Raw genomic sequence first — 24,643 nt, forward strand, 5'->3', positions numbered from 1 at the left:
GATTGATTTGTTAATTTCGAGATTTAATTACTGTTAATTATTATTTTAAATGCAAATGGGCTTATGTAGTGTGTTTTGGTATAACAGATTACAAGATAGAAGAGAATGGGCTGAATGACACACTTAATGGATCAAAAGTATGACGCGAGTATATGTAAAACGGACCAAGTAACAAAATAAGAACGAAGCATAGGAAATAAAGAAGCACGTAAGCAAGCACGTACGTAATTATTAATTAATCACCCGTTTCGCGATTTAACGTGGACTTGGACTCAGAGACCAAACAAGTCCGCAAAAGTTATAATGAAGAGAAGAATTTGGGGAAAGAGGCAGACGAAGGCCCTGAGCGGAAGGTTATCCATGGAAACGACTCTATCTCAAATTTGATTTTTATCTCTTACTTTAATTCAATCACAAACTCTATCCTATTGCTGCGTAAATTTATTCCCAAATCTGTTACAAAGACCGACTTTGATCGAGTATAAATACCCGATTCCTTAACCCTAATTCGAAAGAATTACCCACATATTTTCCATTGAGCGATAAAGTGAGACGATCTTCTACCTAAACCAGGAGACGAGAGTAGAAGGAGAAGCTACTCCGACGTAGTGTTAGTACACGACGGCCTAAGGGCGGATTCTAGTTCAATTGGAGGTGCGATATCCGAAGATTGTGCGAGGGATTCCGGGCTACAAAATAAGTTCTCTTTACTACCCTAGTTTATGGTTTGGAAATCCGTTATATAATCTTAGTTCTTTATACTGCTATTTGATATACCATTGATTTTGAGTAATTGGTATTTAAGTTTTACTCTTTTAATGTCAAAGATTCAATCTTTCTCATAATTTGTTATCTTATTGTGGTTTTGATTGTCTCGTATGCTAATTATGTAAGTTAGGCTTACTTCGACTTGCTTACTGCGAATTGGGATTAGTTTAAGTTAAGAGTAAAAATACTTAGACTATTGATCTCTAGGTAGTGACGCCACTTAGAGACTAAGGGGGTGTTTGGTTCACGCGTGGGTATGGGTTTGGAATCGGGAATCATACCTGGGTGGTATCGGGTTGGAACTTGATACCTCATACCTTGTGTTTGATTCAATTTTGGGGTATAGGGTTAGAAATCAATCAAAGCTAAAAAAATCTTCAAAATACAATTTTTTTAATAATAATTTTTATACTATTAAATCATGTAGATAAAATTTAATTAAATAAAAATATAAAAAGTTTTTTTTTACAATTTTTTTATCACTTTTTAATATTTCTAATTTGATACCATAGGTATCAATCTCATACCCACCCCCCTCCATGGGTATGAGAAACCCATACCTCATGGGTTTGAGGTATGGGTATGAAACCTTCATTTCCTCCAAACAAACACATGGTATGGGTTTGGTTCATTCCAAACCCATACCTCATACCTATATTGGGTGAACCAAACACCCCCAGGGTTAATAAAATATTCTTGGTTCAATAATGAGACTAAACCAGTCTTTAGTAGGGCGCGACAAACTTACATTGGTCGGTTAGTTAAGAATCGGTCTAGGCTTAGTTCAGGTCGGTTGTAATCTAAGAGAATATAGGGAATTTTGTTACCTTAAATTCCGCAGTACAGTATTTACTAAATTGGAATTGTGTGGAGTATTTTCTATCAGGTCTAAATATTAGCTTCTTATTATTTAGTTTAATTTCCATTAGTTTATTAGTTCGAAACTTCAAAACAAACCCCCCTTGATCGTACATATCAGTAAATAAGCTAGCAGTTAACTTACATGCGTAAATATGTAATTGTTCTTATTAACTAATAGTTGACTTTAACTTTGAATAGCCTAATCTCTCCGTGGGATCGACCCTTACTTGTTCTATACTAAATTAATTTAAAGAATAGTTGTGATAAAGGTAAGGTGAATAAATAATTAATTTGTTGCCGGGGAGATTATATTATTTTTCGTTCAATATTGTCAACTATTATTGGTGTATGATAAAATTCTGCGCAAGTCGTAAATTTCTTGTTCTTTAACTTTGTATTTTGATCAAACTTTTTAGTATATTAAAATTTTAGATAGCTAATAAAATCTTATGCTACTGAGAAGGCCTACTTGTTAAGAAGCTTAAATTGCTATACTAAGGATAGTGCAGTGATAAAAAAAAAAGTGCTGTAACCTTTTTGCTTTTATTGAGAATTAGGTTTTGCTATACACGACTGGTCTTCTAAGTTAAATCATTTTAGCATGGCGTCCTGATTTACTATGCTTAGTAATTATTGATTTACTGCTGCCTATGTTTAACGTATGTGTTGCCAGTCACTTAATTTTGCTTCAAGCTTGAATTGGAATGAACTTATGATCCGTTTACATATCTCACATGTTTAGAATGGGAGTGCATCAGGAATAATAGATTATGTGAAATTGAAACTTGGGAATAATTGTGCTTTATCTAATCTACATTTGAACCTGTCCAGACTGCCATGGATGAACCAATTGCTGACATTAACTTATACTCACTCTTATAGGTGTATGCACAACACTCTCAAAGGGACCAGTGACTTTTGATCCAGAGATCGAGCGAACAGCAAGGAGGCTGAGGAAAGAGTTCTTGGAAAAGAAAGCGGAAGAAGCCTTATACTTGGACAAGTTCTTTTGCGAAGAAGAAAATCAAATGGCTGAGAAGACATTGAAGCAGCTGGCCACGCCTGATGTGACCACAACTCCACTGAGTATCGTATTTCCTACTCTTCAAAAGCCTTTAAAATTAAATTCTAGTTTTCTTAATTTACTCCCTAAATTTTATGGTCGGTCAAATGAGTTGCCTAACATGCATTTAGTAGCATTTGACCTGGCATGTTAGGGAGAGTGAGGGAGTAAAACCTGAGGATATTAAATTACGTTCTTTCCAATTCTCATTAGAGGAGTCTGCTAAAGAATGGCTGTTTTACATGCCACCTGGTTCAATCACTAGCTGGGATAAACTTAAAATTGCTTTTCTAGAAAAATTTCAACCAGCTAGTAGAGTCGCGTCAATAAGAAAAGAGATAAGTGGTATAAAACAGGGCCGGGATGAGTCCTTATGCGAATATTGGGAACGATTTAACCGTTTATGTGCGTCTTGTCCCCAACATCAAATCAGTGAACAGCTCCTCCTGTTTTATTTCTATGAAGGTCTTTTAACTAAAGATCGCGGTTACATTGATGCTGCTAGTGGTGGGTCTTTAGCTGAAAAAACACCCATAGAAGCTAGAAATTTGATAAATAATATGGCATTAAACACCCAACAATTTGGTACTAGGAGAGATGTTGGAGAAGCTAGTGGGGTAAATAATGTTGACATTACGTCTATTAAGGATCAAATGCAAGAAAATGGCCAACAAATTGCTACTCTTACTACATTAGTTTCGAAACTTGTATCTGATCAGTCTAAACCAACTGTCTGTTCAATGAATTCTGATATTGTGTACACTGACACTGCTGGTCAGCCGTTTATTATTGCTAATCCTGAACAGGTTAATGCTTTGGGTGGGTTTAATAATTAACAAAGAAAATATGACCCTCTCTCAAACACTTATAATGAGGGTTGGAAGGATCACCCCAATTTAAGGTATGGTTCGGGACCTAGACCACAACAAAATTTTCAAAATAATTTTCAAAATAATTTTAGGCAACAGGGTTCCCAAACACCATCTTTAGAAGAGATGATGAAACAGTTAACCTCTACTGTGAGTCAAGTTCATAGTCAGGGTGTGTCTTACCAACAGAAATCTGATGCTCACCTACAGCAATTAGACACACAAATGGGTAAAATCTGCACTACTCTGAGTAATATCCAAAGTACCTTGGGGGGCAAATTACCAGCTCAACCAATTCCTAACCCTAAAGAAAGTGCTCAAGCTGTAACACTTAGGAGCGGTAAGGTCTTAAGTGAACCTGGAATAAATAAGAATGAAATTGAGAAAGAATTTGAGGTTCAACCGTTAGAAAAACCAGGGGTAGAAAAAGGTCAAGGAACTCATAAGGATAAGAGTCAAAAATCTGATTTGAATGTTCCTAACTTTAAAGATCCTCCCCCTTTCCCGACAAGGTTTGCTAAAACAAAGAAAATTGAACTTGAAAATGAAATCCTGGAAACTTTTAAGAAAGTGGAAGTGAATATACCCTTGCTTTATGCCATTAAACAAATTCCTAAGTATGCAAAATTTTTAAAGGAGCTTTGTACTAATAAGAGGAATATTAAAAGGATAAATTATCGATTACTCCCTTTTATATACCACTTTTTCAAATTTACTCCCTTTTATAAATTTCTTTCAAATTTACTACCTTAACATATCAAAACTTTAAATATTGATACCAATGCTCTTTTCCTGTAAAAAAAGAACTTAATAGACCGTTTTGTCCTTAAATTGATAATAACTCCCTTTTTTACCAAGTGATTGTAACATATCATTCATGTTTACCTCTTTCTTTTATCTAAACCTCTTAATCCCCTTTAAATTTCTGGGTTTCTTCCGTCCTCAAATCCTTAATCAATCATCCATTTTGCATTTTTACTTCAAATCCCCAATTGCTTCTTTAATCATGTTAGTTTGTCTTGTATATTAACGTATTTCTATTTATGTATCCTAAATGCATAGTTCTTTAATTTTTAGGGTTTATTTTCTTAAAATTAGGATTTACTTGATGATTGCATGTCTTAATTAACATTAATTTTTCATTATTTTTGCTTAGTTAAGTCAATGGCTGGGTTAGTTTAGTTCAATTTCTAAATCATCTAATTTATATTCCTAAATAGTTAAAAATTGATTAACTTCGAGCAGATTGTTTGCATTTTAATGCAGAGACATGGCATTCACTTCTTTTTTTAGTGTTAATTATCATGTGCAATTTTGAATTCCAGAAAGAGGAATTGAATTTGTAATTTCTGAAAAGAGTGAGGTTCAATTGGGTGTAAAGAACAATATCAATTTTACAATTAAGGATATAAATTTCAGAATACTACTTACCACATATTTATGTTTTTTAGATGCTTGATTACAATCTTCATAAAAGAATAGCACATTAAAGTGGATATGAGCAAAAGAAAAAGATATAAAGAGGGAAAATGAAAATTATGAACAAGTAAAAATGTAGAAGATGAAGATTGAATAATTGAATATAGGAGAATGTGTATAAGGGTATTTTGGTCATAAAAAACACACTTTAGGGGGAGAAATTTAAAATTGCCGGAAAATAACACTTGTAGTTGCCTGGGTTGCATTTTGTATCAAATTCTAAAGTTTTAAAATGTTAAGGTAGTAATTTTGAAAAAAATTTATAAAAGGGAGTAAGTTTGAAAAAGTGGTATATAAAAGGGAGTAATTGATAATTTACCCATATTAAAAATAAGAATGCTGAAAAAGTAAGTATGGGGGAAAATGTGTCTGCTCTCATTCAAAGAAAAGTTCCTCCGAAATGTAATGATCCAGGGATGTTCTCTATTCCCTGCACTATTGGTTCGTCTAAATTTGAAAGATGCATGCTAGACTTAGGGGCTTCCATTAATGTCATGCCTAAATCTGTATATGAGTCTTTGCATGGTGGTAAATTGGTCGGAACTGATGTCATGATTCAACTAGCTGATAGATCATATGCATACCCATTAGGTGTTCTAGAAGATGTTCTTGTTCAAGTGGGTGACTTAATTTTTCCCGCTGATTTTTATATTCTTGATATGGGTGTTTCTCGTGATTCGACTAATGTACCGTTGCTGCTAGGCAGACCTTTTCTTAAAACTTCACGAGCTAAAATTGATGTGCATAATGGTATTTTAACAATGGAATTTGATGGTGAAGTTATCACATTTAACATTTTTGATGCTATGAAGTATTCTGACACAATTGGCAGTGTGTGTGCTGTCAATTACATTGATGTTATAGATTGGATTGCACAACAAGTGTTTGACGATGACCATGCTACTAATCTCTGATATAGTGAACCTTAGCTTCGTTGACTCTGGTAAGGATTCTACTAAACTTTCCCTACCCCCATCGAGTAAAAAACTCGTTCCATCTATTATTAAAGCACCTGAACTTGAACTTAAACCTCACCTGAACTTGAACTTAAACCTCTTCCTGCTAATTTAAAATATGCTTTTCTTGGTGAAAATGAAACATTGCCTGTGATTATTTCTAGTTCATTATCAGTGCAGCAGGAAGAAAAATTGTTAAATGTGCTTAGAAAATATAAAGAAGCTATAGGATGGACTTTAGCTGACATAAAAGGAATCAGTCCCACTCTTTGTATGCATAGAATATTTTTAGAAAAGGATGCTAAACCTTCTCAAGAACCACAACGTAGATTAAATCCTTCAATGTTAGAGGTCGTTAAGAATGAAATGGTAAAATGGAGGGATGCTGGAGTTATATACCCTATTTCTGATTCTGAGTGGGTCAACCCTATTCATGTCGTCCCGAAGAAGTCAGGTATAACTGTAGTAGAAAATGATAAGGGTGAACTTGTACCTACAAGAGTATCTAACGGGTGGAGGGTTTGTATAGATTATAGGAAACTTAATAAGGCCACTAGAAAGGACCATTTCCCACTGCCTTTCATTGATCAGATGCTAGAAAAATTGGCTGGAAAATCTTATTTTTGTTTTCTAGATGATTATTCAGGTTATACCCAAGTACCCATAGCACCCGAAGACCAAGAAAAGACCACTTTCACAGGCCCCTTTGGTACTTATGCCTTTAGAAGAATGCCGTTTAACCTATGCAATGCACCTGGAACTTAACTTTTCAGAGGTGTATGATGAGTATATTTTCTGACTTAATTGATAATTGTTTGGAAGTATTTATGGATGACTTTACTGTTTTTGGCGACTCTTTTGATTTTTGTCTACATAATTTAACGCTTGTGCTGAAAAGATGCATTGAAACGAACCTTGTTTTAAACTTTGAAAAGTGTCATTTTATGGTCCAACAAGAAGTTGTCTTGGGTCATATTGTGAGTTCTAAAGGTTTAGAGTAGACAAGGCAAAAATTGATGTCATAAGTTCTCTGCCATACCCGACCTGTGTGCGAGAGATTAGATCTTTCTTAGGTCACGCGATTAGATCTTTCTTAGGTCACGCGGGGTTTTACAGACGTTTCATTAAAGATTTTTCGAAAATTTTATCCCCGTTGTGTTCTTTACTTGCTAAAGATGTTGCCTTTGTGTTTGATGATGCATGTAAAGAAGCCTTTGACACTCTAAAAGCCAAACTGACTTCTGCCCCTGTTATGCGCCCACCTGACTGGAATCTACCTTTTGAAATTATGTGTGATGCTAGCGATAAAGCAGTAGGAGCTGTCCTTGGTCAAAAATCTGATAAAGAGTCATATGCTATTCTCTATGCTTCAAAATTACTAGACCCTGCCCAATGTAACTATACAGTTACTGAGAAAGAAATGTATGCGGTAATTTATGCGCTTGAAAAGTTTAGACCATACTTGCTAGGTACTCACGTGATAGTCTATTCTGACCATTCGGCATTAAAATATCTCTTGAAAAAGAAAGAGTCTAAACCATGATTGCTACGCTGGATGCTTTTATTACAAGAGTTTGACCTAGAAATTAGAGATAAAAAGGGAGCTGAAAACCTAGTTGCTGATCATTTGAGTAGAATAGTCCCTCAACAGGACTGACCTATGGTGACTGAGTTCTTCCCTGATGAACAATTGTATTCCTTGCGTCAGGAAGCAATTCCATGGTATGCTGATATGGTAAATTACTTGGTAACTACTTCTTTTCCTTCTACATTGTCTAGAGCACAGAGAGATAAAATAAGGACTGAATCAAAACATTATATTTGGGAATTGGGATGATCCGTACCTATGGAAATGCTGTAGCGATAATAATATTAGGCGTTGTGTGAGTGATTCTGAAGTGCATTCTATTTTAACATTCTGTCACAACTTAGAAACAGGAGGGCACTTTGGTCCACAGCGCACAGCTCACAAGGTGTTGGAGTATGGTTTGTACTGGCCAACCTTGCATAAAGACGCTTACGAGTTCTGCAAATCCTGTGAGCGGTGTCAGAAAACTGGTAATTTGTCTAAAAGAGCTGAAATGCCTCAGGTTAGTATTCTGATCTGTGAGATTTTTGACATTTGGGGTATTGATTTTATGGGTCCTTTTCCACCTTCTTATGGATACCAGTACATATTACTTGCGGTGGATTATGTTTCGAAGTGGGTTGAGGTTAAAGCTACTAAGAAAGATGATAGTAAAACTGTTGTTGAATTTGTTAAGAGTCGTATCTTTAATCGATTTGGAATGCCTAAGGCACTGATCAGTGACTGTGGTACCCACTTCTGCAATAAGACTTTAGGTGCTTTACTGAGCATCATGTTATTCATAGGGTAGCCACAGCATATCACCCCCAGACCAATGGTCAGGCTGAAGTCTCCAACCGAGAGATAAAATCAATATTAGAGAAAATGGTTAAACCTGATAAGAAAGACTGGAGTTTAAGGATTGATGATGCTGTTTGGGCCTATAGAACTGCTTATAAAACACCAATTGGAATGTCTCCTTATAGACTAGTTTTTGGTAAAGCGTGTCACTTACCTGTGGAACCCTGAACACAAGTCTTTTTGGGCTGTTAATCAGTGTAATTTAGACTATGAGAAAGCTGGAACAGAGCGTAAATTGCAGTTGCTAGAGTTAGAGGAACTCAGACTAGAATCTTATGAAAATGCTAGAATATATAAAGAAAAGACCAAAGCTTTTCATGATAAGCATAGTTCTCGTAAATCTTTTCATATTGGTCAGAAAGTATTGTTGTTTAATTCTCGTTTCAAGTTGTTTCCAGGTAAGCTGCAAACTAGGTGGCTTGGTCCTTTTGTTGTGACTAACATTTCTCCTTATGGTGCTATAGAAATAAAAGATTTGCATACTGATAAAGCTTTCAAAGTTAATGGCCACAGATTGAAGCCATTTTATGAGAACGTTGAGCTCATGGGCGTGGAGGATATCATTCTGGAAGTTCCTAAGTACTAAGTTCAACCTATGTCGAGCCACGACGTAAACCAAGGCGCTTCTTGTGAGGCAACCCAAGTTTACTTATTTATTGTTTTCATGTGTGTTTATTTTATATGCTTTCATTGAGTCGGCTTACGTGCCTCCCCGAGTTTCGCTACCTTTGTAGGGGGATGTTAATAGTGTCGGTAGCAACAAAAAAATTAGAAAATATAAAAATACAAAAAGAACTATTATTACTACTGTTGGATTTTCTGGGTAATTTGCTTGTTTTCTGTTTCACTTGTCTTGGTCAAGTGCTTTATTTTGCAGGAATCGGGATACATGTATTGCTATTAGGACGCTGCGAGTTGCTGATGTGATAAAGCAGGCGCTGCTGCCTTGCTAAACGCCATGGATAGAAGTTGATCAGCCATACTTGGAGGCTAGAGGCTGACACAAACTATGGGGCGCCTTCCGTACTAGTTCGTACTTATACTGCTACTGCTGCTACTGAGAGCTTAGTTGGCCGGGACAGAACATTATCATAACCAAACCTGGAGCATATTGCCGTGAACTTCACATGAATCCGCTAAGTTCCTTCTTCCCTCTTATTTTTATATATGCTGAACATCAAGGACGATGTCGAGTTCAAGTGTGGGGGAGAGGCAAGGCCTAAAAACTGGGTTTACTTTAAAAAAAAAATTGCCGGAGTTATGATCTTGTGTGCTGAAATTGGAGTCTGGCGGATTGCCATATAAATTTTTATTGCATTTATAGGTTTTAAATTTTTTTGGATATGACCATTTTTAGGGGAGGTGGTGTCAAAATTTGGTCAGAAATAAAAAATAACCATGTTTATAAGACTAACTAGGATTAAGGGAGTCAGAATGGTTGTGCAACTATGATATAACTGCTTTTTATGCTTTTGAATTCTCACTTTAGCCTTGTATTTTCAACACCTATCTTTTGTATACTCATTTGCATATCTACGAGTGTGTGACCGATACTACTGAACGAATAAACTTGACTTAAATGTTGGAAAACTACTAAAATTTCTGAGATTTAGAGCCTTCAAAACCGATGACATTCATGATCGGTTTCCATTTATAGGATGAGATTAGTACTCCTTATGTGGCATGTAACATCAAATTGCATAAGCATGAAATTTGTCTCTTAACCTGTATGCATTCGGGTTTGTAGCGGTGACACACGTGGAGAGGCAACCTTTCCCTTTTGTTTTACCATTGAACTTCACTTAGCCAAATTGACTTGTTCTGACCCATTCGATCAACTACATTCCTAAATAGCCTACCCTAGTCAAGCTAGTCTAGTTGATGTGTTTGGCACGCTCTTTGTGGTCATTTTTGGTATCGTGCTATTTATCTTGAAAAGGGAGTTGGACAAAAAATGGAAGGAAAAAGAAAAAGGAAAAAAATTGTTGGAGGAAAACAAGAAAAAAAAAAGAAAAAAATCCCTTATAATTAAACTCCTATTCTTGAGAGTATATCCTACATATGAGGAGTTATCTTTGTTGTGCGCGAGTTTAGTCATGTATGGCAACGTTTATCACTTTGTAAGTTGAGTTGCTAAGCGGAATACGTGTAATCTTGGTTACGGTCGATACTAGCTTGACTTTTACCTCCACAGATCCAAAAATACTTGCCCCTTTTCACCCAATTACCTTATCTCGCACCTCTTGTAAGTCCTCGGCATGTGTCTCGGCCCTCGTTTGGTTGCAATGCGTATGTATGGTTGTAGAGATTGATTTCATGTTAGATTGCATGCATGTTCTTATAAGTTGAGTTAGGTGAGTGACTTATATTTTCTCTCTTTCACATTATACTCACCTATTCTTATAACGACTGATGAGCGAACCGTGAGAGTCCAACATGTATAAGTCTGGCAAGGTCGACGGTTCAGTAGTAGTGTCATTGTCCTATTCGTTTGCATCTGAGTTCGTATTTTTCCCGCTCTGGAATTTGTTTCCTTAGCATTGGTGTTGATTTGTTGCATAAATGCTATTTAAGTGAGTCAATAGTATGGATAGCTATGAGTTGTATACCATGCCATTTATCCCTATATTCTATCTTATGTCTAGAATCTTCGAGGTGGATAATTTACTTATAGCTTATGATTTGTTATTGTCGAGGGAGACAATAAGCTAAGTGTGGGGGAATTTGATAAGCCCATAATTATAAATATTTTTATCCCATATCCGTACATTGTTAGTGTCGTCATTCGCATTATTTGAGCTAAATTATTATATATTTGTTAATTTCGAGATTTAATTACTGTTAATTATTATTTTAAATGCAAATGGGCTTATGTAGTGTGTTTTGGTATAACAGATTACAAGACAGAAGAGAATGGGCTGAATGACGCGCTTAATGGATCAAAAGTATGACGCGAGTATGTCTAAAACGGACCAATCAAAATAAGAACGAAGCATAGGAAATAAAGAAGCACGTAAGCAAGCACGTACGTACTTATTAATTAATCACCCGTTTCGCGATTTCACGTGGACTTGGACTCAAAAGACCAAACAAGTCCGCAAAAGTTATAATGAAGAGAAGAATTTGGGGAAAGAGGCAGACGAAGGCCCTGAGCGGAAGGTTATCCATGGAAATGACTCTATCTCAAATTTGATTTTTTTCTCTTACTTTAATTCAATCACAAACTCTATCCTATTGCTGCGTAAATTTATTCCCAAATCTGTTACAAAGACCGAATTTGATGGAGTATAAATACCCGATTCCTTAACCCTAATTCGAAAGAATTACCCACATATATTCCAGAAATTGAGCGATAAAGTGAGATGATCTTCTACCTAAACCAGGAGACGAGAGTAGGAGAAGCTACTCCGACGTAGTGTTAGTACACGACGGCCTAAGGGCGGATTCTAGTTCAATTGGAGGTGCGATATCCGAAGATTGTGCGAGGGATTCCGGGCTACAAAATAAGTTCTCTTTACTACCCTAGTTTATGGTTTGGAAATCCGTTATATAATCTTAGTTCTTTATACTGCTATTTGATATAAGATTGATTTTGAGTAATTGGTATTTAAGTTTTACTGTTTTAATGTCAAGATTCAATCTTTCTCATAATTTGTTATCTTATTGTGGTTTTGATTGTCTCGTATGCTAATTATGTAAGTTAGGCTTAGTTCGACTTGCTTAATACCATTAGCGACTAACTTGAATTAGTCCGTGCGAATTGGGATTAGTTTAAGTTAAGAGTAAAAATTGGGATTAGTTTTAAGTTAAGAGTAAAAACTTAGACTATTGCTAAAAGATAGGTTAATCCTACTAACTTGAATTAGTGACGCCACTTAGAGACTAATAGGGTTAATAAAATATTCTTGGTTCAATAATGCGACTAAACCGGTCTTTAGTAGGGCGCGACAAACTTACATTGGTCGGTTAGTTAAGAATCGGTCTAGGCTTAGTTCAGGTCGGTTGTAATCTAAGAGAATATAGGGAATTTTGTTACCTTAAATTCCGCAGTTAACCTATTAATTATCAAGATTATACGATAAAGTAGATTTGGACTAGATTTACTAAATTTGAATTGTGTGGAGTATTTTCTATCACGTCTAAATATTACCTTCTTATTATTTAGTTTAATTTCCATTAGTTTATTAGTTCGAAACTTCAAAACAAACCTCTCCTTATCGTACATATCAGTAAATAAGCTAGCAGTTAGCTTACATGCGTAAATATGTAATTGTTCTTACTAACTAATAGTTGACTTTAACTTTGAATAGCTAATCTCTCCGTGGGATCGACCCTTGTTCTATACTAAATTAATTTAAAGAATAATTGTGATAAAGGTAAGGTGAATAAATAATTAATTTGTATGCGCAAACGACACGTATCACAATGCCGGGACTCACTTAACCATGTAAACATATTGAAACTGAGTAGGATTAACCTATCTTTTAGCAAATCCGCATAAGCAATGCGTCACACAAGCTAGGTCCGTCTTGTAAAACCGTCTCATAAAACACATTTCCTAAAATACGATAGTAATACAAATACGTATAAATTTACTCATCCAATCATACAACCGCATAAATAAACTAATCCAATACCTATTCAAATACGTATAATTATACGAATCCAAGTATACCAATACGTATAATTATACGAATTAATACGTATACGACTAATTAAAATAAATAAAATCAGTCTTAATTATACAAAAACTCGACTTAACCCAAAACCCCCACGACCACCGCTGCCACCATGGACCACCACCACTGGCCACGGTCAGCCGCATCACCCACGGCCACCACCAAAGGCAGACACCACCAACACAACAACAAACACCAACAACACTAACAACACCACCCTCCACACGCACAACTCAGCACCACCATGGCGCCGCCCTGACCACGGTGGGTCCAAGGGTGGCCACCATGTCGGCAGCCACCATCCACCACGACCGCAACAAACAACAACAACAACCGCAACAAAACAACAACCGCAACAAAACAACAACCAACACCCCGTCCGTACACCCTCCTTCTACCCCATATTCCGGCCACCCATCCACCCTCACGGCCACCCACCACCACCACTCGACACCTCTCACCACCCTCGACCTAGATCTGCCCATACCCATACCCAGGCCCAAACCAACCCGCAACCCCTTCAAAATGCACGCCCTAACCCGCGACACACAAGCCCCCAAAACCCATATTTCAACTTGGTCAAACGTCCATATACACGGTCAACGGTGGTCAAGACACGGGTCAAAGATGGGGTCAAGGCGGGTCAATGGTCTTAATTAAATAATATAAAGGTTAGTATAAGACGGTTTACCTTAAGATCTTGAGGCGAGGTAACGGAATCTCCTTTTCCTCTCTTTCTCTCTTCTCTCTTTAGTTTGTGGATTTTGTTGAGATTTTGTGTGGATAAGGGTAGGGTGGATAAGAGGAGGTAGTTTATGTATAATGGTTGGAGTAAGTATATACATATACATACATGTATCGTATTATTATTATTATATTATTATTATTCCGTCTCAAGCCTAACTCGCTAAATATAATAAAATATTATTACTATATAATTATTAAATACGGAGTATTACAAACTTCCCCCCTTAAAAAGAACTTCGTCCCCGAAATTCACCTCACTTTCTCGTTTCCTCAAATCTCATGCATTCTCTCGCACCTCACATGTTTATCAACCGTATACGCTCTTTCTAAACATTACACTTATCCCAAAGTTCTTCACTCAATTCTCACTACTTTCTGGCATTCTGTACTTTCTCTTTCCTAAATTTCCGAATTGTTACATTCACTCCCCCTAAAAGAGAACTTCGTTCCGAAGTTCAACTATCATGCTCAAAAATATACACTCGTTCCTAAGTTCCACAAATGACTATGTTCCAGGTTCCACATTCTTTCCTATTTATTGCAATTCAATAAATAAATCAGATATGGTCCCAATGCCTTTGATGTAACCAGACGGTACGAGCCTCCCAAACGTCAAGGTATAAGGTCCCGCCCACGGTTCGAAACCGTAATCCCATAACAACTCCCAACTCAATTGGTTCTAAGTCTACGCATAAGTCTCGCGGTATAACTCGATTATTACTACACATATATAACACGTTTAATCTCATGCATGCACACGTATGCAAATCAATCACGAACATACAAACTCTAAGAAACAAAAAAATGATGCAATGTCACTCATCATGTGACTCAATCATGCTCAGCATTCCCATTTTCCGGATACCATGCCACGCATATTCTGCGTCAAATCCACCACATGATCACACATGTGTTTTCAACATCCATTCCCATCTATCACCAACATCTCCGCTCATACGGAGGACCATGATATACAAGTACGCAAATGACCACTATGTCATACACAATTTGTAACCACAACAATTAACATGCATCACACAAGATTATTACATCATTAATGTCGTAAATCCACCCATGCCGAATCAACAATTTCCAATACTTGCAAAATTTTACACCATACGATCAAGCGTAAACTGACAGACTAGTCGTGTACCTACCAAAAATAACCAACTGCCACTAAATAATATAGCTAGGGAAGTCGGGTCGATCTCCACAGGGAGGCAAGATATCTGTTAAAGGTCCGTGAATTTGGTCACAAATGGGGGTTTGAATTTGATTTTCTAAACTAAAAAGGCTTAAGGGAAAGTTTAGTAAAGAAAGAGCAGTAAAAGCAAGAAAATATGAATAAGAGTGATCAATAAAGAGGGAACATGTAATACTACGGTTTTATGAGTCTCTGGGTACTCTATCGAGTAGGCCTTACTCTGTCGAGTAAGGGTGTGTTGCGTTTTAAAATAGTTTCTGACCTGTTGGGTACTCGATCGAGTATCTACATAGCTACTCGCTCGAGTAGCCGGTTTACGGGGAATGATTTGAAGGGTTTTGCTAATAACGCGAGTTTGATATAAAAGGTTTCCGTCAGTTTATTTAATCACTTTTAACCTTTATAAACCCTTCAAAAGAAAAAGGAGTTACGTAGTTCTCTCTCATCGCGTTGTTGGCAAATCCCCAAGGCTAGGAGTGTCGGATCATCTTGTTCTTTGCATCATAGTGTTCCTTGCGTCAAGGGTAAGATCTACATACCAATTTTATACTGTTTCTTTGAGTTTGTTTAAAACCCTAATTGGGTAGATTTGGGGGTTTTGGGAGGGTTATGTTGATTAGGTGATAATTGTATGATTATGTGTATAAGAGAAGGTTTCGTAGAGGAAAGGTTTTGAGACAGCTGCTAGATCGTCTGATGTTTGTGTTGCATTCCAGGTAGGGTTTCCCTACTCAGTATTAATTACATAAGGTGTGGTGATTGTGCTGTAATTAGTGCTTGTTGATTGGTTTCGTGACGGTTGTTGATTGATTGTTGTTGATGGATGTGATTGTTTGTCTCTGGTTCTCGAGATGCGTTCTCGGCTGAGTGGAGTCACTTGCGGGAGTGGCTTCACGTCCTAGTTTCGCCCTTCGTGGAACCCGCCACGGAAGGGGATGTGCACATTAATGGGACAGGGTTATCGCTCGGTATGATGAGCGGGGCTTAGGTGGGAACGGCTGCGGTCCCCCACTGGTAGGGCTGGTCCAGTGGACAGTCGGTGACGGAGATTGGTTGGAGTGGGTGTGATTGTGTGTGTGACTGTTTGAGCTATGTTGTTTGTTGTGTTGTTGGATCATATAAATTGTGTGATTAGTACTGACCCCGTTTCAATGTTTTAAACACTGTGGTGATCCATTCGGGGGTGGTGAGCAGTTATTGAGCAGGTATGAGACGATGCGTATGGGATAACTGGGATGAGTCACCACGTTGCGGTTTAGAAGTCTTCATTGCGTCCGACGCTTGATAGTATTTTGAAAGTAGATAGTTTTGAGAACTTGTATTTCCTTTTATCAGTTTTGGTTTTGAACATGTAATCACTTAAACTATAATTACTTTTAAAGTACGTTTCTTTATTGTCTTATGATATTCATTGCCTCGGGCAACCGAGATGGTAGCATCCTTATAACTGAGTGGTCCTGGTAAGGCACTTGGAGTATGGGGGTGTTACAAATGGTATCAGAGCGACGATCCTGAAACCCGTAACCAATGAACCCAATAAACATAGGGAGTCAAATAAAATGAACCCGGGGTAAAAGTTATAGGAGCTAATGCAAAGACTTGGGAGACGTCCTAAAGTCGCGAACTCGCCCTACAATTTTGAACCGGTCACTATGGGATATGTGTCGGGATCGCTATGTGTTTACCTTGTGTATTGTGTACCTATGTAGTGATGTGTGGCATGAATCAGTGGATGTATGTATGTTGAGAATGGGGAATGTGTAGAAAAGATGGTGATGATGTGATTTCGTAAGTTATTGATTGAAAGCATGATAGTTGTTTTACGATATGGGATTATAGAAATACGGAAAGAAAATTTGTTTGATTTGAGTTATACATAGAGTTATGTATACATTTATGTTGTTGGTAGTGTTGTACGAGTTTATATAGCTGAAAGTTTGAGTAAGAGCATGAATAATTGGTGGAAAAGATGATAATTGTTGCATGATAATATGATATTTTTTTTATAACGCATGTTGTATGATGGAAGAGATTTTATAAGGTTGTTATGCTAGTAACATGTGAATATGATACTTGATGTCATATAATTGTGATTTTGTTTACGTAAAGTTATATAATAAAAATATGTGGGTAATATGTGATTGGTAAGTTGAATGATATATGTGCATCGAGTTATTTGTTGCTTGGCTTTTGAAGTTAGTAACATGTGGTTAGGGATACTGGTTTTATGAGCATCGAGTTGTTTTTGTTTACCATGTTGTCGTTTAAGTTGTTGGGAAGTAAAATCAAGTAGTTGTGTTTTCGATTATAGGGAGGTTGTATTTAAACTGTTATAACTTGAGATTCATAAATGATTTTAATGTTATTCCAATTGGAGGTGATAGCTTGTCCTTTTACGATTCTAACGATAAGTCGAACGCCCAAAACGACCAAGAAATGAGTGAGTTATGACTGTTTTATGAAAACTGGACAGTGCTGAGAAATGCGTAGGTACTCGATCGAGTAGCCTTGGTACTCGATCGAGTAGGGGGGACTCGATCGAGTACGTCAGTTACTCGATCGAGTGGCCCTGGTAATTTGTTTTACGTGCTTCTGATCTTCACCTACTCGATCGAGTAAGTCACTTACTCGATCGAGTGGCCTGTACTCGATCTAGTGACCCCTGTTTTGGGTCATATGCTTATCTTTTGAATTCATTGCATATTATGTCTAATTCAAAGATGTTATTTTACTTCTTTATGCATTGTTTTACATGTATGTTGGTCTTGATACGTAAGTTACCCAATCTTATGGTGAAGTGAGTGGCACCTGTGGTGAGTAGGAGTTCGGTGGGAGGACATGAGTTATATGTGTTGTGATAGATAGTGGAAAAAGAAAAGACAGATTGGTATGGTTTATTGAGACATAGAGCATGTTTTGTGAGATGAGATGAGCGATATGTTTGTATGTTGAGTAATGCAAGAGTAATTGAAGGTGGGCAAGGGATGATGTGAGTTTATGGAACGTGAGAATGAAAAGATTGAAATGAGGGACGCAAATGGTGGCAGCTTGAGATGTGTAAAGAATCATGGAGGGGGATGGTTAGGAGTCGTGTGGGTTAAGAATATACATAGTGAAAGTTCGTTTTAAAGGGGTTGAGAAGAGTAGTATATAGTGAACTTTGTGGAGACATGTCGCGAGGTGGATTTGTAGACAGTGAGTGAGTTTGGGAGATTTGGTTTACTAAGAGATGAAACTACTGTGTGATTTCCTTGGGCAATTAGCGGTATGATAGGTGGGAGATGCAATTGTTGAACAGTAAACGTTGATTCTATGGATGGATTAGTGGCAAGGGTGATTGATGACATAATAAGAGAATATTTGTGGTAAGAAAGAGTGAGATGATATCGATATGAAATAATTAGATATGAGTTTTGGAGCCGTGAGAAAGTAACCGAAACACTAAAGAGTTAGGTAGAAGTGATAAGGAGTTGAATGGTTAATTGATTTTGTAGAGTGTAAAAGAAAAGAATGAGGGGAATAAAACTAAGAAAATGTTGACCGGAGTTATGTGATATAGAGGTAAGGAGTCGTCGAGATGTGTGCTACCAACCATGAGGATGTTAGTCAATGGTTATAGAGGAGTTTCGGGACAACATGATTAGTCTTGAGTTTTGAGGAATTCAGGAAAGTAAGAAATTGGTAGAATATCTGCATGATATGAGATTTTGGTGGAGATTTAGATGATGATACAGTTAAGAATGGTATTGGGAAGAATGTTGAAGTAATTTTGTTGATGGATTTGATGTTCATTATTTGGGATGTTAACCAAAGATAGGAAAGAAATCGTGATATTTAGAGATGAGTGTAAGAGGTTTGATGCCCGGACAGCGGTAATGTTATGGTTTGTGACTAGTGGTTAAGGGTAATGATATATTAGAAAGGTAACAATTCTGAAGCGGTTGATTTTGCAGAGACCAGGTTGATATGTATGGTTGTGAGAGAGTGTAAGATGTGGTTATATGAGACGGTTGTTAGTAGTTGAGTATTAATAGTATGGTTACATTTGGCAGGGGGTGATGGATATGCGAATGGGAGAATATGTTATGAGGGACATATGAGTTAAGCTCGGGCGACAGGTAACCTTTGTTGAGTGGTAACTTACGTGATCAGGATTGACTAGGTGGATGTGATTACGGGTATATGATGTGTATAAATGTTTGTGTGAGGTTCTGACCTCACGGGAAGTGGTACGGTGTGATAGTTATAAAGTCATGATCTCAATGTTACGTAATATATGTTAGACACGGTAATTTAATTGAATGATATTCAAGAAGGTAATAATTTGATGGATCTGCATGACCGGTTATACTTGTATGTATTCATGATATACGTTATTCCGTGATATGGTAAGGGGATGATATTCATGAGGTCATTATCTGTTTAATTCATAAAATATGTTGAGTTGTGATTTAGTAAAGTGGATTTGAGTAAGTTTTTCTTGTCTAAGAAGTTATTCTGAGTCAGTGTGTATGGGGATTGTATGTAGTTGTGATGTCTATCGATGTGGTTGTTGTGCCTCGGGTGGTGATCCGGGCACGGTACATAGTGTTGTGATGCGGGTATTTTCGCACTGCGGTGTGGCTGTTGGTGGCGGTGTTGCGATGCCGTCATCGGTTGTGGTGGAGTAGGCGGGATGATTATGATTCGAGTTTTCAAAAGTACATACCAGTCATACATAGATTGTTGTTTTGTTTATTTGTTGCCTCCTGTGAGTTTCGGTTTGTACGGATAGACGATTGTTTTGTTTATTGATGTTTCTTACCAATTAAGTTTTGGTATGAGGGTAGAGTATGATATGAAAGAGAGTTGTATATGTTTTCGTTGTTGTCATGGTATAGTGAGATTTTGTTGATGGGACACACGGTGTGAGAAGTTATTCTGATAATTTTGATCTTGTTTTAAGTTGAGGCATCAGTAGTCATAGTCATGATCTGATATATGCAGGTGGTTCATAATCCTTTGTTGAGACAGTGAGTGTAGGGTGTTGAGTAATTAGTGTCGTGTTAAGTTATGTATGACTCTGGCGGTAATGAAAGAAAGGAACTTGAGGATCTAGTGTGAGTGTACGTAACAAGTGTGGATCGTGAGTTATGCTTTTGGCGATAAGAGTTGTATGTAGTTTATATAGAGAGGTGTGTCATGTGGCGGTAATAGGGAACAAGTGAAGTTTTGGGTTAAGTTAAGGATTTTGTGGTATAGGTTAGGTGGTGTGACGAGTGAAGTGAAGTATGAGAATTGGTTAAGTAAGAGAGCCTTGGATATGTGCACGGCGAGTGTTTAGGTTCTAGGTGGTTATCTTTGACATGCGGTGGTGATGAGGATAATGAAAAGATATATCTAGGATTTAGTATTAGTGAGTTACAAGGACGTAACATTTATCTTAAGAGGAGTAGGATGCGATAAAAGAGATTTTGATGGTTGTACATATGGTAGTATATTTGGAAGTAGAGTGTTGGTGTAGCATAAGGTATGGATTTGTATATGTTGTGGTTGATAGTGTTAAAAGGTCATGGACGTGCTTGTAGTAGTTCGATGTTAGGAATGCGAGAATACTTCGATAGTGTTGACAGTTGGATGATGAGGTTATGAGTGTGAGTAAACTTCGAGGACGAAGTTCCTTTTAAGGGTGGTAGAATGTAACATTCCGTTTGATGTTTATGTAGTTGGTTATGTATGGAGTTAGTATCGGGAGAGTTTATGATGTAGTTGATACGACATCGTGAGCGAGGTGTGGAGGTAGGAATAGTTGGTAGAGTTGGTGTTAAGAGTTCATGGTTTCATGTTTTGTAAGTTGGGGTTTTGTTTTGAGTTCTTAGTAGCTTTGTTGCGTCTTGACCGAGTTAGTATGTTTGTTTTTATGTATGGGTTGAACTTCGGGGACGAAGTTCTTTTTAAGGAGGGAAGACTGTAATACTACGGTTTTATGAGTCTCTGGGTACTCTATCGAGTAGGCCTTACTCTGTCGAGTAAGGGTGTGTTGCGTTTTAAAATAGTTTCGACTGTTGGGTACTCGATCGAGTAACGTAGATACTCGATCGAGTAAGGGGGCACTCGATCGAGTACCTTAGCTACTCGATCGAGTAGCTATTTACTGGGAATGATTTGACGGGTTTTGCTAATAACGCGAGTTTGATATAAAAGGTTTCCGTCAGTTTATTTAATCACTTTTAACCTTTCTAAACCCTTCAAAAGAAAAAAGGAGTTACGTAGTTCTCTCTCGTCGCGTTGTTGGCAAATCCCCAAGGCTAGGAGTGTCGGATCATCTTGTTCTTCGCATCATAGTGTTCCTTGCGTCAAGGGTAAGATCTACATACCAATTTTATACTGTTTCTTTGAGTTTGTTTAAAACCCTAATTGGGTAGATTTGAGGGTTTTTGGAGGGTTATGTTGATTAGGTGATAATTGTATGATTATGTGTATAGGAGAAGGGTTCGTAGAGGAAAGGTTTTGAGACAGCTGCTAGATCGTCTGATGTTTGTGTTGCATTCCAGGCAGGGTTTCCCTACTCAGTATTAATTACATAATGTGTGGTGATTGTGCTGTAATTAGTGCTTGTTGATTGGTTTTGTGACGGTTGTTGATTGATTGTAGTTGATGGATGTGATTGTTTGTCTCTGGTTCTCGAGATGCGTTCTCGGCTGAGTGGAGTCACTTGCGGGAGTGGCTTCACGTCCTAGTTTCGCCCTTCGTGGAACCCGCCACGGAAGGGGATGCGCACATTAATGGGACAGGGTTATCGCTCGGTATGATGAGCGGGGCTTAGGTGGGAACGGCTGCGGTCCCCCACTGGCGGGCGATCCGGTGGACGATCGGTGACGGAGATTGGTTGGAGTGGGTGTGATTGTGTGTGTGATTGTTTGAGCTATGTTGTTTGTTGTGTTGTTGGATCATATAAATTGTGTGATTAGTAATCGACCCGTTTCAATGTTTTAAACACTGTGGTGATCCATTCGGGGGTGGTGAGCAGTTATTGAGCAGGTATGAGACGATGCGTATGGGATAGCTGGGATGAGTCACCACGTTGCAGTTTAGAAGTCTTCCGCTGTGTCTGACGCTTGATAGTATTTTGAAAGTAGATAGTTTTGAGAACTTGTATTTCCTTTTATCAGTTTTGGTTTTGAACATGTAATCACTTAAACTATAATTACTTTTAAAGTACGTTTTTTTATTGTCTTATGATATTCATTGCCTCGGGCAACCGAGATGGTAGCATCCTTATAACTGAGTGGTCCTGGTAAGGCACTTGGAGTATGTGGGTGTTACAGAACATGTCGGGATTTTGGTTCACTATGGTAGTCTAATGACTCAACTTCAAAAAGTCTAGATAATTTACTGTGAGACGGATGTTGAAAGGTCTTTCCGTCCCACTTTCTATCATAGATTTCCACTAACTTAACTTCCGTCCTCATTAGGGTAGTCTACTGTTCATAGCAGGTCTATTAGTCCAATCTTCCTATCCAGGAATAAATTTAACCAGATTAATGGGTAACTTAGAAGCATGCACTCAACTAAGTTGGTATTATAATTATATTGCCATGGGTACAGATTCTCACAAACAAGTCATCTAGCCTATTCGCTACATCGTCACATTTCTACCATAGATCCCCTAATCCCAACATAAATGAATTTAGCTACTCATGCTATTAATGTTGTCAAGATTAATAATAATGAAATAACTAATAGTAAATATGATGAAATAATAATGAAATTGCATAAATAAAACTTGGGGCAGAAATTAAGAGAATAAAACAAGAGAATTAAAGCAAACAAAGGAAAGATTAAGATTAAAAGGAGGAAAAGATTACAATAGCAAGAATTCCGGCGTAAAGAACAACAAGATCCGAGCAAAAATAATCCCAAAAGCAAAGTTACAGTGAAGAGTTTAAGGGAAAGATTAAGAGAAGAGATAGTGGCGTAATACCAATGTTAAGCAGTGTAAAACGTAATTAAAACTTAATTATTGAAAGCTTAAATAGAAAAACTAAGTCCATTAACTAAATAAGCAACACGGACTAATTAAAGCCCGTAAAGACTCAAAACCTCTCGATCGAGTGGTATGAGACAACTCGATCGAGGATTTCAGCAAGTATAACCACTCGATCGACCAAAAATGTTACTTGATCGAGTAAACCTGATTTCCAGCATTTCGATCGAGTAAAATAAATTACTCGATCGACCTCCTCAGCATGTGAAACCACTCGATTGACCAAGACAAGCATTCGATCGAGTGTTCTTCCTCCAAAACAGCTTCAACTCGTTGCCGACGGCTTTGTTGACCATTCCTTCACGCATCCCATGCAGTGCTCTCGCTCTAAAGTTTCCGTCTCCTCAAAATGCATGCAAAACAGGACGAAAGGGGTACGATTCCACTACTTTCAGGTTCATTCCTACAAAACGGACGAAAAAAACCAAAGTAGGCATTTCGGGGCAAAATGCAATATAAAACAGTACAAAAGTACATGGAAATACGTGCAAAAATAGGCTAAAAAGACTATATAAAATGCACGTATCAAATCTCCCCAAACCGAACCTTTACTCGTCCTCGAATAAATTAAATGCAAACTAATGGAACGGAAATGAAAACTCAGAGCTAGATATAACTTGTCTACTTGAACCAATTTAAGTCAACATAAATCAACAGTTACAGCTACAACAGTCATTACGCAAACGAGTTATAAGATGTCCAGAAGTAAAGCTGACCTATCGACCTTGCAAGACCAACAAAATCGGACTCTCACGTGGTCACTCTTCTCTCATGAAGCAAAGGGTGAATTATTATGTAAAAGAGAGAAAGAGAAACAGTCACTCACCTAAACTGCGACCTACATAGCATGCATGCAACAAAAATGAAAGACGATTCGAGTACTAATGCACACATTCCAACCGACAATGTCCGTCAGAGCCGAGGGCTTACAAATAGTATAGGAAAGTGATGTTCAGGTGAGAAAAGGAAAAACAGATTATGGAAATGTGGAGGTAAAAGCGCCAAGCTAGTTCCTAAACAGGACCATATAAGACCGTCTGAATCTCAACTGACTGAAAAAGTACAAGCGCCCTTCATTTGACACACAACTCACCATCCAAATACACTATCTCCTCAAAAATATATGAATAAGAACAAGGAGTGAGACGGTCATAAACTTCCCTTTTTTAAAACCGTCTTAATTAAACAAACAATATAAATCAAATAAATTCTCCAAACTTTTTCTTTCTTTTTCTCTGATCACACGTGAATCACTACTCTTTCTTTTTTTCATTTTTTTTCTTTCTTCACGTTTTTCTTTCTTTTTCTTTTCAATTTTTTTTCTCCCTTCCTTCATTTTCACCAACTCCAATCAATATATACGGGCCAAAATCGCAGACGAAAAAACATACCACAAAAGACATACTAAACTAGTTTGACTAGGAAGGCTCAGTTTTGGATGTAGCTAATGGGTCAAAAAGGCTAAATTTGGCTTAAGTGGAGCTAAATGGGTGAAAAAAGGTAAGAAAAGGGAAAATTTGCAAGCACCTCCCTGCATGTGACACCGACCACAAACCCGAATGT

At 37.5% G+C, this 24,643-nt stretch overlaps 1 protein-coding gene across 2 annotated transcripts; it reads left to right on the plus strand.

Moving 5' to 3' along the window:
- The first annotated feature begins 296 nt into the window (after positions 1–296).
- On the plus strand, positions 297–12,042 carry LOC141633803 (uncharacterized). Of its 2 annotated transcripts, XR_012538559.1 has the most exons (3): positions 297–700; positions 2,512–8,086; positions 11,320–12,042. XR_012538559.1 is itself a non-coding variant. In XM_074446204.1 (2 exons), exon 2 carries the CDS (start codon positions 5,394–5,396, stop codon positions 5,952–5,954), a length of 561 nt encoding a protein of 186 aa, XP_074302305.1. In that variant the 5' UTR covers positions 297–700; positions 2,512–5,393; the 3' UTR covers positions 5,955–10,627. The 2 variants fall into 2 exon arrangements, 1 of the variants encoding a protein (XP_074302305.1); XM_074446204.1 differs by lacking the exon at positions 11,320–12,042 and having other exon boundaries at positions 2,512–10,627.
- The last annotated feature ends 12,601 nt before the right edge of the window (positions 12,043–24,643 follow it).

This window comes from Silene latifolia, chromosome Y (genome assembly GCF_048544455.1).
Source record: "Silene latifolia isolate original U9 population chromosome Y, ASM4854445v1, whole genome shotgun sequence".
NCBI lineage: Eukaryota > Viridiplantae > Streptophyta > Magnoliopsida > Caryophyllales > Caryophyllaceae > Silene > Silene latifolia.

Coding starts and splice junctions, on each gene's coding strand:
- LOC141633803 (XM_074446204.1), top strand. CDS start 5,394: ATGGGGGAAAATGTGTCTGCTCTCATTCAAAGAAAAGTTCCTCCGAAA.